Source organism: Leuciscus leuciscus (assembly GCF_965113295.1).
Source record: "Leuciscus leuciscus genome assembly, chromosome: 4".
NCBI lineage: Eukaryota > Metazoa > Chordata > Actinopteri > Cypriniformes > Leuciscidae > Leuciscus > Leuciscus leuciscus.
In genome coordinates this window covers 18,294,794-18,308,435 of record NC_138728.1, presented here as the reverse complement: position 1 = coordinate 18,308,435, position 13,642 = coordinate 18,294,794, and the positions used below count along the sequence as shown (strand labels likewise).

At 37.7% G+C, this 13,642-nt stretch overlaps 1 protein-coding gene across 9 annotated transcripts in view; it reads left to right on the top strand.

Annotated features, from left to right (window-relative positions):
- Window positions 1-13,642, top strand: part of magi2a (membrane associated guanylate kinase, WW and PDZ domain containing 2a) — a 246,271-nt gene that overhangs the window by 216,438 nt on the left and 16,191 nt on the right. For 5 of the 9 annotated variants that reach the window (XM_082168178.1, XM_082168177.1, XM_082168184.1 and 2 more), the window contains 6 exons: window positions 2,291-2,332; window positions 5,378-5,493; window positions 5,637-5,829; window positions 9,624-9,887; window positions 10,207-10,392; window positions 11,905-12,199. In XM_082168178.1, the coding sequence (XP_082024304.1) occupies window positions 2,291-2,332; window positions 5,378-5,493; window positions 5,637-5,829; window positions 9,624-9,887; window positions 10,207-10,392; window positions 11,905-12,199 (1,096 nt within the window). The remainder of the gene's footprint in view (window positions 1-2,290; window positions 2,333-5,377; window positions 5,494-5,636; window positions 5,830-9,623; window positions 9,888-10,206; window positions 10,393-11,904; window positions 12,200-13,642) is intronic. The other 4 variants (XM_082168179.1, XM_082168183.1, XM_082168181.1 and 1 more) reach the window with 3 other exon arrangements.

Here is a 13,642-nt window from a genome sequence, read left to right as displayed (position 1 = left end):
CGTACAAATATGAATATAAATGAATGAAATTGCCTGCATAGTGAACAAATGCATCTGAACTGTCAATAGAGTTGATGTTGTAGTGTGTTTAGACTGACAGCAATTAAATAAGTAGAGGTCAACATGTCGTTTTGTTGTTACATGCATATATATTCAACTGCTATATATTCTCTCCTATTACTGGTCACTTCATCCTTTCACTGTGCATTTGCATAAAGTTGAACTGCTATACTGTACTTTCTATGGTATTAAATCAGCAGGGAGTTGGTGTGCTCTCCCTCATTACTGTTTCCTATTCTATACCTCCTCCTTTATGTTGTATATCGTGTTCTCTTTAGTATTCACAGCTGGCAATGACAGCTTGGCAAATGGCAATGGAGATGTTGGTTAATATAGTGAGTTGTTGTTGTTTGATAATGTCCTTATCTTGTCATGCACAAGGATCCTCCATAGAATTATACGAGGTTTCTGCTTTATAGTTATAGATCTTATTATATCGAAGACACTTTAGCATCTATTGCAGATATGCTGATGATATAGATATTAGATATGCTGTGCGCAAACCGTTCAGTTTCTCTTCCAGGTAAGTATGCTTGCTTCCTGAAGGTTGATTACATTTTGTATATTTTTCTGTGAGCCTCATTTTATTTTATGAGCAAGATGTTTTAAACAGCCTCATTTTGAGAAATTACACTTCTTTCTAAATTGACAGTGGCAATGTTTCAGTACGTTCAGTCATAAGACTGTTAATGTTTTTTATAGCTTTTTGAATGTGCACTTGATGATGCAAAGATGATGTAAAGATGTCCATTTGACGAATAGATGGCTGTTTTTCAGATTCTTTCAATCTTACTCATTTTCAAGTACTACACTGTAAAAAAAAAAAAGTTGCTGCCTTAAATTTTTAAGTACAATCAACTTGGGTGTTTAAGTCATTTCAACTTAAATTACATTAAACTGACTTTAAAAATTAGTTGAATCTTGTAAAACTTAGTTTAAAAAGTTAAAGCTATATAAAAACATGTTGTCATAACTTATTAATCATACATTTTTTATAGTGTACAGGAGCTATAAAGGACACACATTCTGTTTAATGCATAGCATATCTTATGTGATCTTTGATATATGTTTAAATGAATAAATCTTAATATTTTTATTTATTTATGTTTAATATTTGGTAAAGTGTGGTCTGCTGCAGTTGGAGTTTTTTTCACTTATCATTGTATAGATGTTATTTTCATCACCTAAAATCATATGGCATGTCATTTAATGTAAAAATATGACATGATGAAATTTAGACAGAATTTTAGGACATTTTATCTCTTCAAAAACAACAGCAACAAAAAATTTAAATCAGCACCTCATTGAACAATATTTGACATATCATTTCACATAATATTTCAGTTTTTATGTATTTGCTCTGAAATGAGAGCAATAATAAAAAAGTTAATCTATTCAATGCATGTTTATCATGCTGCTCTTAATGATCACAAATGAGAATATTTAATCTTTTCAAACGCACTAATTTAACAATAAATAACAGACAGCAACATCAAAACATTTTAAAGCATGCAAAATGTCACTCAAAGACCTCCATGAACACAAAGAAGTAATTTAATTCTGAGCTGATTCTTTTCAAAAGAGGTAATTTGCGTTAATGAATCAAACTCTAATGCAATTGATTTAAATTAGATGCGCTAAATATACTCATGAAATAAGACAAGAGGGCTCAAAACATAAAACCAGCCTACTGCTACAGTCAAATGAAAAGCATGTAAATCATCACAAAACCAATATGTTGGTTTAATATCACCAGCATAGAGGTTGTACATATCAACCAGCTCTAGCAGAGAGGCAGATGAGGTTGCAGGAATGATGCAGTTGAAGATCTGACTCCCTCTCAGAATCAGAATAAGGCTCGAGCTCCATCTGGAACCTATTTTAAATGTGAAATACATACAGCATGGCCGTGTCTAAGTTTGCAGGCAGAAATGCGCCGCTCATGCTGATCTCAGTTCCTGCTGCTCTAAAACAGAGGATGAACTTCTGTTTGACATACTGTATAAAATCAAGAACTGACTTCATACATCCACTAAAAAAAAGAACAACATTTGATTAAAGTTGTGAAAGTACTTGGGGCACTGTATAATATCTTCATTGCTCTGTAGTCATTGGGCATTATTTTTGCAGTGAGACAGGTTATGCATATATTGTCGTTAGTATATTCCAGGTGTGTATGTTTATATAAGCATTGATTTATGGGCTGTTCTTGTATCTCTCCCTTTCTTAGAGCCAGGGCTTCCTCGAGCAGCCATCCCAGCTGACCTCTCCGGTGAGTAAATATATCAGCACCCAAAACAGAAACAGTCTGACAGAAAGAGTTCTGCATAAAGTCTGAAATTCATTTTTTATATATATATCCAGTGACCTCTGTACATTTTTTGAATGTTAAGTAAAGTTTTTTGGTAACACTTTACTATACGGTTTATATGTCAACATTAGTTAATTACCTTAGTTAACATGAACTAAGAATGAACAATACTTCTACAGAATGAATTCATCTTAGTTAATATTAATTTCAACATTTACTAATACATTATTAAAATCAAAGGTTGTATTTGTCAACATTAGTTCGTGCACTGTGAACTAACGTGAACAAGCAATGAACAGCTGGATTTTAATTAACTAACACTAACACAGATTAATCAATACTGTGACAATTGTATTGCTCATTGTTAGTTCATGTTAATTAATACATCAACTAATGTTTACAAATGAGACCCTATTGTAAAGTGTTACCAGTTTTTCCCTCTGTAATTTGACCTTTTTTTTTTGTATCCTCAAATAAACTGTGATTAATGTCGCCTAAAATCATATGCCATTTAATAAAAAAATATGACTAACCCCAACCTAAAAAATTGTAAGTGCTGCGTTTCCCGATAACGTTGTCTCTTAGCGCGGTACGAAGACTCTTAAGGGGGTCGCACACCGGACGCGCAGCTCGGCGGCGCGCCGCGCAGCGCCACGTCTTTTAAATTCGAACACACTATTCTCTATGAGAGTACACACACCGGCGCCGCCTTTCGGCGTCTGTCCACGGCGGCTCAGGACCGTGTTCAAAATCCTGCCGCGCCACAGAGCGCCATTTACATAGTTTTATATTAAATTTACATGTATGTGTCTCAAATCGTAGTTAATGTATATACGGACCTCACCCTGTGCTGCAATATACATTTAGTTTTATATTTATTTACAGAAATCAGAAAATTGCTGATGTTATCGGATTTTCAGGTGACAGTTGTCCTAGACGTGGCGCGGCGCGGCGCTGAGCTGCGCGTCCGGTGTGCGGCCGCCTTTAAGGTATAACTTAACTAAAGGTATACCATTTCTAGGCGTGTTCCCCGAACCGTACCTTAGGAAGTTGCTTAAGATATACCTTCTTACGTGCGACGTTACCCGGTGCTGTCCGTGGCGACGGTGCTGAATCTGTTGATATCGATGGATCGAGAATAATTTATTCTCTCGTGCAAGGGGCTGTTTCAATGCATTATGTGAGAAAGCGGTGTTCTTTATAAAAGAAGCACTTCAGAGTTGAATTTGCATTTATTTGGACTCATGGGATTGTATAAAAAATAATCCAAACTATAATAGCCAGGCCTACATATTTTAAAATTGTATCATATATTGCTGCCATAATAACCATTTCAAATGTTTACCTGCTTTCTTCTCTTTCCCATTTTTGTTCGCTGAGGTGGAGCTGCGACGAAACATTGTTCTTATAAATACTTTCCAGCATTTCAGTTATAAAAGTGAACCTCTTTCGTACGGTGCTCGGCAGTGATCAAAAGGATTTAAACAGTGAATTTTGAATCTCTTCTTGTAAACTCAGAGATGTGGATTCAGACACCAAATGACCACACGACCTGTTTGTCAAAAAACAGTAGGTATAATTTGGCCAGGGATTTTTACGCAGGTTGGGTGAGAAAAAACACTGACATTATGGATTCAGACGCAATAAAATCACAGACTTACCCCTGTAAATGTTTAAAATACCGGACGAGCCCATGAGAAACAATTAGCATACAAATAGGACTTAACTGACTATCACTGGCCTTTGAAAGCACTCTTTTAGCAACAACTATTCGCTGTATCGCTGCCATAGTTTGAGCAAACTCCCCACCACAATCATTCGCAGTTATATACTGCGACTATTAAGCCTTTAATGGTTTGCCAGCTGATGTACCTTTGGATAATATAATTAAAAATCTAACAACAATCAGTGTAATGACAATTTTATTCTTTGCATGAAAACACTTGAATTAGTCTAACTGAACACTGTCTGGGTGTATTAAAACTTCAGAATTTTTTTCATATAGACCTGCAACAGTGATAAGGTAAAGCTAAGAGTGGTCCACACCAACCTTCCGAACGTATGACTTACAGAAGGTATACTTAACTAAGAATGTTTCGGGAAACACGTATTATCGATAAGGTACAGCTTAAGGTGTAACTTAAGAACGACGTAGCGTTAAGAAGGTTTTGGGAAACGCAGCCCAGGAAATTTTCCATCAAAAGACAAAAACTGTCACTTCTGTTTTAAAATCAATACTCTATTTACGATATTTGATATATATTGTAAAAAGACAGAAAATATGATCTCAGTATTTTTGCATTTGCTCTGAAATAGCTTTACATGTTAACTAAATAAAGTTTCAAAGTTTCACATTTTCACATCCTGTTATTGTGTCCTTCTTTTGAATATTTGGTATAAATAAAAATATAAGTTTGGTCTGTTACAATTATATTTCTATAAAATCAAATAAATAATATTTTTGTCACCTAAAATCATATGATATAATACATGATGACATTTAGACTAAATTTTAAAGACATGTTTCATAAAAAGATGAAAATAAAACACAAAATTTAGTATCATCAAATAAATATTATTTTTGTCACCTAAAATCATATGATATTTAAAACATGATGACATGTAGACTATATCATTACAGCAAAACACTGTTTTAAAAAAAAAACTTGACAAAAAAAGATTTTATATATATTGTATAATGGCTGATAATAATATCTCAGTATTAATAAAAACTCTGAAATATATTTTTTTCATATCCAGTTATTGTGACCTCTGTGAAACAGTACCTGGAGATTCCTGGAATTTAATTTTAGTCACTTGTCATTCTCTGCCTTGAGAATGAACCTGCCAATACAGGTTCAGGAACATAAAACGAATGAATTTACAAATTAAGTACTCACTGAACAGTAATGGGGGTCTTAAATGTCAGCTAGAACAGTAAATTACACTTGAAGGATGAGAATAATCTGGAGAAATTGATAAATGAGTGTCTCTCTTCGATGTCAGCATCAGAGTTCCAGGAGGTGGAGGTGCACCTGCGCAGACAGAAGTCCGGTTTCGGCTTCAGGATCCTGGGCGGAGAGGAACCAGGACAGCCTGTGAGTCCGGAGGCTCAGGAGAAGGCTCGTACTTTAGAACTAACGCACACGCTTCCTAAAACAGAGTTCACTGCCATTGGCTAACATGATAACATGTCTGTTCATCCGCTTTCGTTTCCATACAAAGCTGAAAGAGAGACAATAGTAACCGTGCTGTGCCTGCGCAGATCCTGATTGGTGCAATCATCGAGAAGAGCCCAGCAGATAAAGACGGGCGTCTCCGGCCAGGAGACGAGCTGATGTCAGTCGATGGGATCCCTGTGGCCGGAAAACCCCACCGTTACGTCATTGACCTCATGCATGGGGCGGCCCGGACCGGCCAGGTTAAACTCACTGTACGGCGGAGAGTTCAGCCCACAGGTGAGAATGTCTACTAGCAATGTCCAACAGTGAACGTACATTTATTGAACGTACATGGTATTTCCACCCAATATCAAATCATGTATTGTGTTTAATAGCATTCTGTGTTGGAAATGACATGTAAAATAACCACATCTTTTGTCTTGCTAAGGCTACCATTTTATGTATCCTAAATTTACACAGTTAAACAATATAATAATCATTACAGCTCCACTGGAAATTACACAAATTCAAAATACTCTGTTAACAAGTTATATTTACCTTCTTCGCCATCACATGTTTCATATTTCATCTCAAGCATGCAATTCACTGTTTTCGCCATGGTAAACAAGTACTAACATTTGATTTTTTATTATGAACAGGGTTCCCACGGGTCCTTGAAATCCTTGAAAGTTTGTGAATCTGAAAAGAAAAATTCAAGGCCCTGGAAAGTTTTTGAGAATAAACACACACAGATACAGGTCCTTTAAAAGTGCTCGAATTTATTTTGTGCAACAAGTTTTCTAGATAAAATTCCATATTATTCCCTCTGGTCCGCTAATGTGTTATTTCGCCAACACTTCGTGGCCTATGCGCACTAGCTTGCTTGATTTACTTTAGTTACGCGCATTTACGCGTTACGTAAGTGTTTTCCGCGTGAGATACTTTGTGTTTTAAGTTGCCATAACGTTCACGCGCGCACGAAACTATTACGATGGAACCTCAACGTTTGTTGTTGGACACAATAAGTGTGTCCCCGCATTAAGTCCTTGAATTTGAGGGTATTGGACCTGGAAAGTCCTCGAAAGGTCCTTGAATTTGAAGTTAACCGAGGTGTGGGAACCCTGTATGAAAGATTAACTTTATTAGAGGCGAAATTGTTTGTTGTGGTGGAATGTTCATCATTTTTGCAAGAAGTAAATCATTGTCTCACAATAAATATTGAAATGGTTCATGTTTATTTCACTCTCTTTTTTAGATTATCATAGTTTTAAACGTAATAATATTTCAAAATGGATATTCATAGTTTAAGATAATAGTCTGGGTCAAGGACATGATTAAAGCAATACAATCTGTACATTGAAAAAATGCTGAAAAAATTATGATGGCATGATGCAAAGTTTTCAACACAGATTTAATGTGACCTTCATATATCAAAAGAAAAAAATTTTATATATATATAATTTTTTTTTAAATAAACCCTTGGGACATAAAACTGCCAGAAATGGAATAAAATATCTTTAAAGGCAAAAGCTTGTTATTTCCTGACAGTTACAGCAATTATAGGTTGTTGTGAAGTATATATTATGTGAAGAAGGTAATGGAGGTAATGAAGCAGGTTCTGTTATACTGTTCCTCTGCGGCTTATTATGTGTCCTCTATTTATTCTCTCTCTCTCTCTCTCTCTCTCTCATCCTCTCTCTCTCTCTCTCTCTCTCTCTCTCTCTCTCTCTCTCTCTCTCTCTCTCTCTCTCTCTCTCTCTCTCTCTCTCTCTCTCTCTCGTCCTCCCTGTCTAATAATTCTTGGTGTAGCTGAGGCTCAGATTGTGTGCCCTTTCAATCGCTGCCTCCCTCATCCTTCTCGCTGTCTGACTCATCCTCTCATTCTTATCTTCCCTGGACAATCGTTTCTCCCACCCTTGCATCTCAGTGGAGCGGTTGGGAAATGTCTGGCTTCTGGCTTTTTTAAGCTTACTGTTTGATCGCAGAGGGACTTCAGACCAGCTTTAGCCAAACTATAGCACCTCTCTTTCTCTCGTTCTCGCACACTTGTATTAATTGTTGTTGAGACCTGTTTCTAAATCTAAAAATCATATGTAATGTTTTTAATGTAACTGTTAGAGAGAGAAAAAATCAAGGAAAACTGATAGAAAATCGTGGAAAAGTAATTGAGTCAGTTTTTGAAAGACGTTTCTTATGCTCACCAAAGCTGCATTATTGATCTAAAATACGGTAAAAACAGTAATATTTTGAAGTTTTAAAAACTGTTTTCTATTTTATTGTACTAAGTCTAATTCCTGTGAATCCCATTCTAATATGCATTTCTTATATTTATAACATATTGTAACATTTATTATTATTAATGTTGAAAACAGTTGTGATTATTAATTTGTTGTGGAATATTTGATCAAGATTCTCTGATGAATATAAAGAACAGCATTTATTTGAAATTGAATCTTTTGTAACATTATACATGTCTTTGCTACCATTTTTTATTAATCCTTGCAGAATAAAATATTGCAGAATTTCTTTCCAAAAATATCTTACTCACCCCAAACTTTTGAATGGTAGTGTGCTATGTAAAAATAATGTAATTTTTACAACTCAAACCCTTCTTCCCAGTTCAAAAAGATATAATTATAATTATCTTGCTTTGACCAGAAACTCTTGTGAACTTGTGAAATATACATTTTAGTGGCCATAATATAGAGATATTCAACTGCTCAATGCAAACAATTAACCAATGAGAATCAAGTATTTGAGAGAACCTTATTCCTCTTAACCATAATATTTCCCATTTAAGTCTGATGAATCAGAATCAGAATGAGTTTTATCGCCAAGTATGTTTACATGTATGAGGAATTGTGATAGAAGCTTCCACAGCACAGACAGAATGACAGCGACAAAACACAAATAATAAAAATGGAGTAATATAAGTGAATAAAAATACACAATATACAAAATAGAATATTTATGCTAAATAATATATAAGCATAAAAATTGCTCATGTCTATTGTCAGTGGTGGGGGCATTTAACTGTTCATGAGGAAGATTGCCTGAGGAAAGAAACTTTTCTGTTCTGGTGCTCAGTGCTACAACAGTGCGGAAACAGTTCAAAGACGAAGTGGCCTGAATGTGAGGAATCCAGAGTGATTTTACCTGCCCTTTTACTCACTCTGGATGAGTACAGTTCTTGGAGAGTGGGGGAGGGTTGTACAGATGATTCTCTCAGCGGTCCGGACTATCCACTGTAGTCTTCTCAGGTCTGATTTGGTAGCTGAGCTGAACCAGACAGTTATTGAAGTGCAGAGGACAGACTCAATGACTGCAGAGTAGAACTGAATCAGCAGCTAATGTGGCAGGTTGAACTTCAGCTGGCGAAGGAAGTACAACCTCTGCTGGGCCTTTTTCACAATGGAGTCAATGTGATTGTCCCACTTCAGGTCCTGAGAGATGGTAATGCCCAGGAACCTGAATGACTCCACTGTTTTAACAGTGCTGTTCATGATGGTGAGTGGCGGGAGTGCTGGGGTGTTCCTCCTGAAGTCCACTATCATCTCCACTGTTTTGAGTGTCCTGGATGAGGCCGATGAGTCTGGTGTTGTCTGCAAACAGGAGCAGTCATTGGTGTAGAGCAAAGAGAGTAGTGGGGAGAGGACGTAACCCTGGGGGGCGCAAGTGCTGATCGTGCGGGTGTTGGATGAAAATGTTCCCAGCCTCACTAGCTGCTGCCGGTCTGTCAGGAAGTTGGTGATCAACTGACAGATGGAGGAGGGAACAGAGAGCTGGGTTAATTTGGACAGGAGGAGGTTCGGAATGTTCACAAACGGGATCCTCACATAAGTTCCTAGTTTGTCCAGATATTGCTGGATGTAGTGCAGTCCCATCTTCCACAGACCTGTTTGCTCGATAAGCAAACTGCAGGGGGTCCAGCAAGGGTCCAGTAATGTCCTTTAGGTGGGCTAACACCACTCTTTCAAATGACTTCATGACCACAGATGATAAAGGGAAATTAAATGAAAATTCCAAGTCAGTGGAAATGTTTGTTGAAAAGTGTATTTATTGTACTTTCTCTCTCGATCTGGTATCTTCAGGGGAACCCTTTCCAGAGAACGGCCGCAGTCCTGGATCTACCCAGCACAGTTCCCCCAGGAGTGACTTAACCTCCAGAATGTTTTGTAACAACTCCGCCCCCACACAAAACTCCGCCCCATCCACCACAGGCTCCTCCCCACCAGACGCAGTAACCAATCAGAATCTTCAGCCTAGCGATGTCACCATTCAGCGCAAGGAGAGCGAAGGGTTTGGATTCGTTATTATCAGTTCACTGAACAGGCCCGAAACCGCGGCTGCTGCTGGTAAGGAATGATTGTTTTGTACACTTTGTACACTAAAACTTATTTTCTATCTGGGACATTCCTTTACTGTAATAGCTCACTCTGGCTGGCTGATTCATAGGGGTCATAGTGATTTTAAAAGTGCAGCATGTCCTCATAAACCTATGTATTAATAATGGATGCACTTCTATTTGAGGGCTGAAGAAGCTAGTTAAAATGTTCTAATGCAGCGCCCACTCTCGTATATAAAAACAGCTCCACTAACAGGAGAGGACAGAGAGCAGAAAAAGAGCTCTCTCAATGTATTACGTAAAAAGTATTTGTGCGTGTGTGTTATCAGCCGTGCCTCATAAGATTGGTCGCATCATTGAGGGAAGTCCAGCAGACCACTGTGGGAAGCTCAAGGTTGGAGATCGTATACTGGCCGTCAACCATCAGTCTATTGTCAACATGCCGCACGCAGACATCGTCAAACTGATCAAGGACGCTGGACTCACTGTCACACTCAGGATCATCCCTCAGGAGGGTGAGTGTACATCTGTGAACTCTAATTCTGCTACTAATGTGACTTTGTAGGTCGACTTCCTGAACATTGCTCTGTCATGTCAACTGGCTCAACCAATGGTTGAGGGGGGACATTATTTTTGCCATGTGCCTAGTGCTGCAGAAATTTCACACTGTAGCTGTCATGTTTATAATGACAATTATTTTAATCTAACTATACTTTTACAGGTCTTTTCATACATAATTTAAGTGTTTTTAGAAGTTGAAATGTGATTGGATGTTATTACTGTTTTTTTCTGAATGGTATTTTGTGATAAAATGCAGGAGGTTCATGAGATTGTGACTGAAATGTCAGTGCTGAAATAAATAAGCAAAAAGGTTTTAAAAATAACATAACAATTAATATCCAAATAATATTTACAACATAATAAATAGCTAATATTGATAGCCGAATGACATGTGCAAACATACTTTTATACAGAAATTAAATGTGTCTCTGAAACACAAATATAAATTCGATCTTAGGTAGAGTTCAGCCAAAAAGGAAAATTCTATCATAATTTAATCACAAAAAAAGTCAGGTTTGTAGTGGTATGAGGGTGAGTAAATGACAACAGAATATAAATGTTTGCCCTTTTAATGGCCAAATTCAATAAATGGTTGCACACAAAAAAAAAATCACCAACCACCAGAAATCCAGTTTAACAACACACTGTCATTCTTTCCTTTCTATGTAAATTAGAATTATTATGGGGCCTATTTACACTGGTCACTGTTCCATTTGAACATGTCCACATAAATGTGTCTCCGAAACACAAATATTAATCCAATCTTCAATTTCTGTGCTACTGTATGCAAATTCAATGTCACCGAAAGCAACAGATGTGTTGCATTTTATTTATCATCAGCTGATTTCAAGATCAAAGACCGCAATAGGAGAGAGAGCGGCGTCAGCACTGGTAGGAGAATTTAATCTCACCACTTTCAGTTTCATTTGCGGCAGTTTGCGCTTCAGCTTGTTGAAGTGATATTCATATACAGCGGGCCATATTCGTGGCTTCACATGGCTACAACGACCAGATGCATTTATACTTGTCCAGTTGAATATGAAATGCGTCTCAAACCACCTCCTGAAGTGGTTTGAATGATTGGATTGCTATCTATCTCGAATGAGTTTTGGGGGGGGGCATTTACACCTGGTCTTTTCACGATCAATTCACAATTTCTTGAAAATGCATGAAGGGGCCAAGTATAAATAGGCCCATATTTTTTAAACTGTACAGATTAGTAAAGTATGCCAGATTATTGTAGACTGGCATATACTCCATGACCTAACACTCAGTTTTCCATCTTTTCTGCATTCACAGTTTGTCTGGGTGTGTTTGCACCGTTAATTTATTAGTGCTAACAACAACAAAAAAGTGCTATCAAGGGGCATAATTAATTTTGGGTACTAATGCAACGCTTAAACTGCCATTTTAGAAGATGTGTACCAAAAAGAAGCTTAGATTTTTGTCTTTTCTCCATTTTTCAGAGACGAACAGCACTCCTTCTGCAGGCAGCTCAGAGAAGCAGAGCCCTATGGCCCAGCCCAGTCCAGTTTGCCAAGCCAGCACTGTGAACCAGACTGGTGCTGCCCCTCTACCCAACTCCAACCCTCACACCAACTCTGCACCTCAACCCAGTCCCATAACGCAGCCTAGTTCAGAAGCACAACCAAGCCCTGTCAATCAAACCAGCCCAGCCAATCATCCCAGCTCAGTGACCCAACAGAACCCGCCCACCCAGCCCTCCACAGTGCCAGTACAGATCTACAGCCACGACAGCAGGTAAGACACCAACTCAAATTACTTAATTATTGGTTTAAGTATTACGATTTTAGGTTAAGCTAAAAAAAAAAAATCTGAAGAAAATGTCCATGTCTGTGTTTGGCCATGGAGTGAATAAAGTGGTTGACAGGGCAGTTGCTTGGGCATTTGTAGAGATGCACCAGTTTTAAAATGCACCGGTCACATTCACCATTACTCAGAGGAATTTCACAGGTGAAACCAAGTCGTTTCAATAGAAATGTGTGTGATTGGGAGTTTTGCATGAGAGCGGAAAATTTCCCCACACAGATTTCGCAATAAGTTCAAGTTGATCACATGATTTGCTTTTGACTAACAGAAAGCTGCTCGTTTTGAAAGTGACTTCTGTGTGAGCTGTGAATCATGCATTGTTACACTATTAACAATGGGGAAAAAATTTGACTGCAAAACTTTGCTGAAATTTTGTGACCTCACCTTAAAGGCCCACAGAAGTGCCTTAAAACGCGCAGCATTATTCAGTGTGTTGACGTAATTTCCACTAAAACAGGAAGACAGCACTGACATATCGAACAGCTCCTCCCCTTTTTAAAATAGCCAATAGCTTTTAGTTAATATCACAGCTCAACCTGGGGTGTGTTTCCCGTACAGAGACGTAACGCGCTGGTTCACTACCATAGTACGAAGCATCGTTGAAGAAACCAACTAGCTAGTCACGACTGTTTCCCGAAACTGTATTGTCGCAAATTGGTTATTCAACCACGTTGGTAATGATGTCAAGCAGGTGGTGGAGTAATAATTTCTTTAATGAATCTGTTTGAGATTGAATTAATGCTAGATATTTTGCTATAAATTACGAACATGGCATCTGAGGATTATTTCTCATCTTTCTCAGTTATTTTGCTTTATTTCCAGATTCAATCATAGTCTCGTTCTTACGTGGTAGAGCACGTTCGCACATGCGCACTCTTCAAAAACGGTGCTTTAAATCTCTTGACAAACTAAAGACGTAATGACATTTGTACATATTCTAAATAAAATATATAGATTGTAATGAATGTCAGCTCAAGATTGTCATTTTGCTCAAGACAAGGATTTATTAAGTCCACATGTCTTGCAAACAAGAAAATATGCTGCTAACCACAAGTCGAAATCTGTCGTTCCAACCACACAACTTTGCGTTGCTGTTTGCGAATGTTCGTTAGAACGATAGTTTCGGGAAACAAAGACTCGAACTATGCCGATAACGACAGAACTTACAACCATAGTTGGCTAACGATGCTTTTGGGAAACGCACCCCAGAGCCATTGACCTCGGTAAAGCCGAAGTTTCCTCCTTATCTCTAACCGTTTCTCCTCCTCATCTCCTCCATATCGCTTTAAAATACAGCATTCTGTGCAGAACTTAAATGGGTCCGATAAGTTTTCTGCGCATTTTGTAATTTTTTTGGAACACACTAGCTTAAAG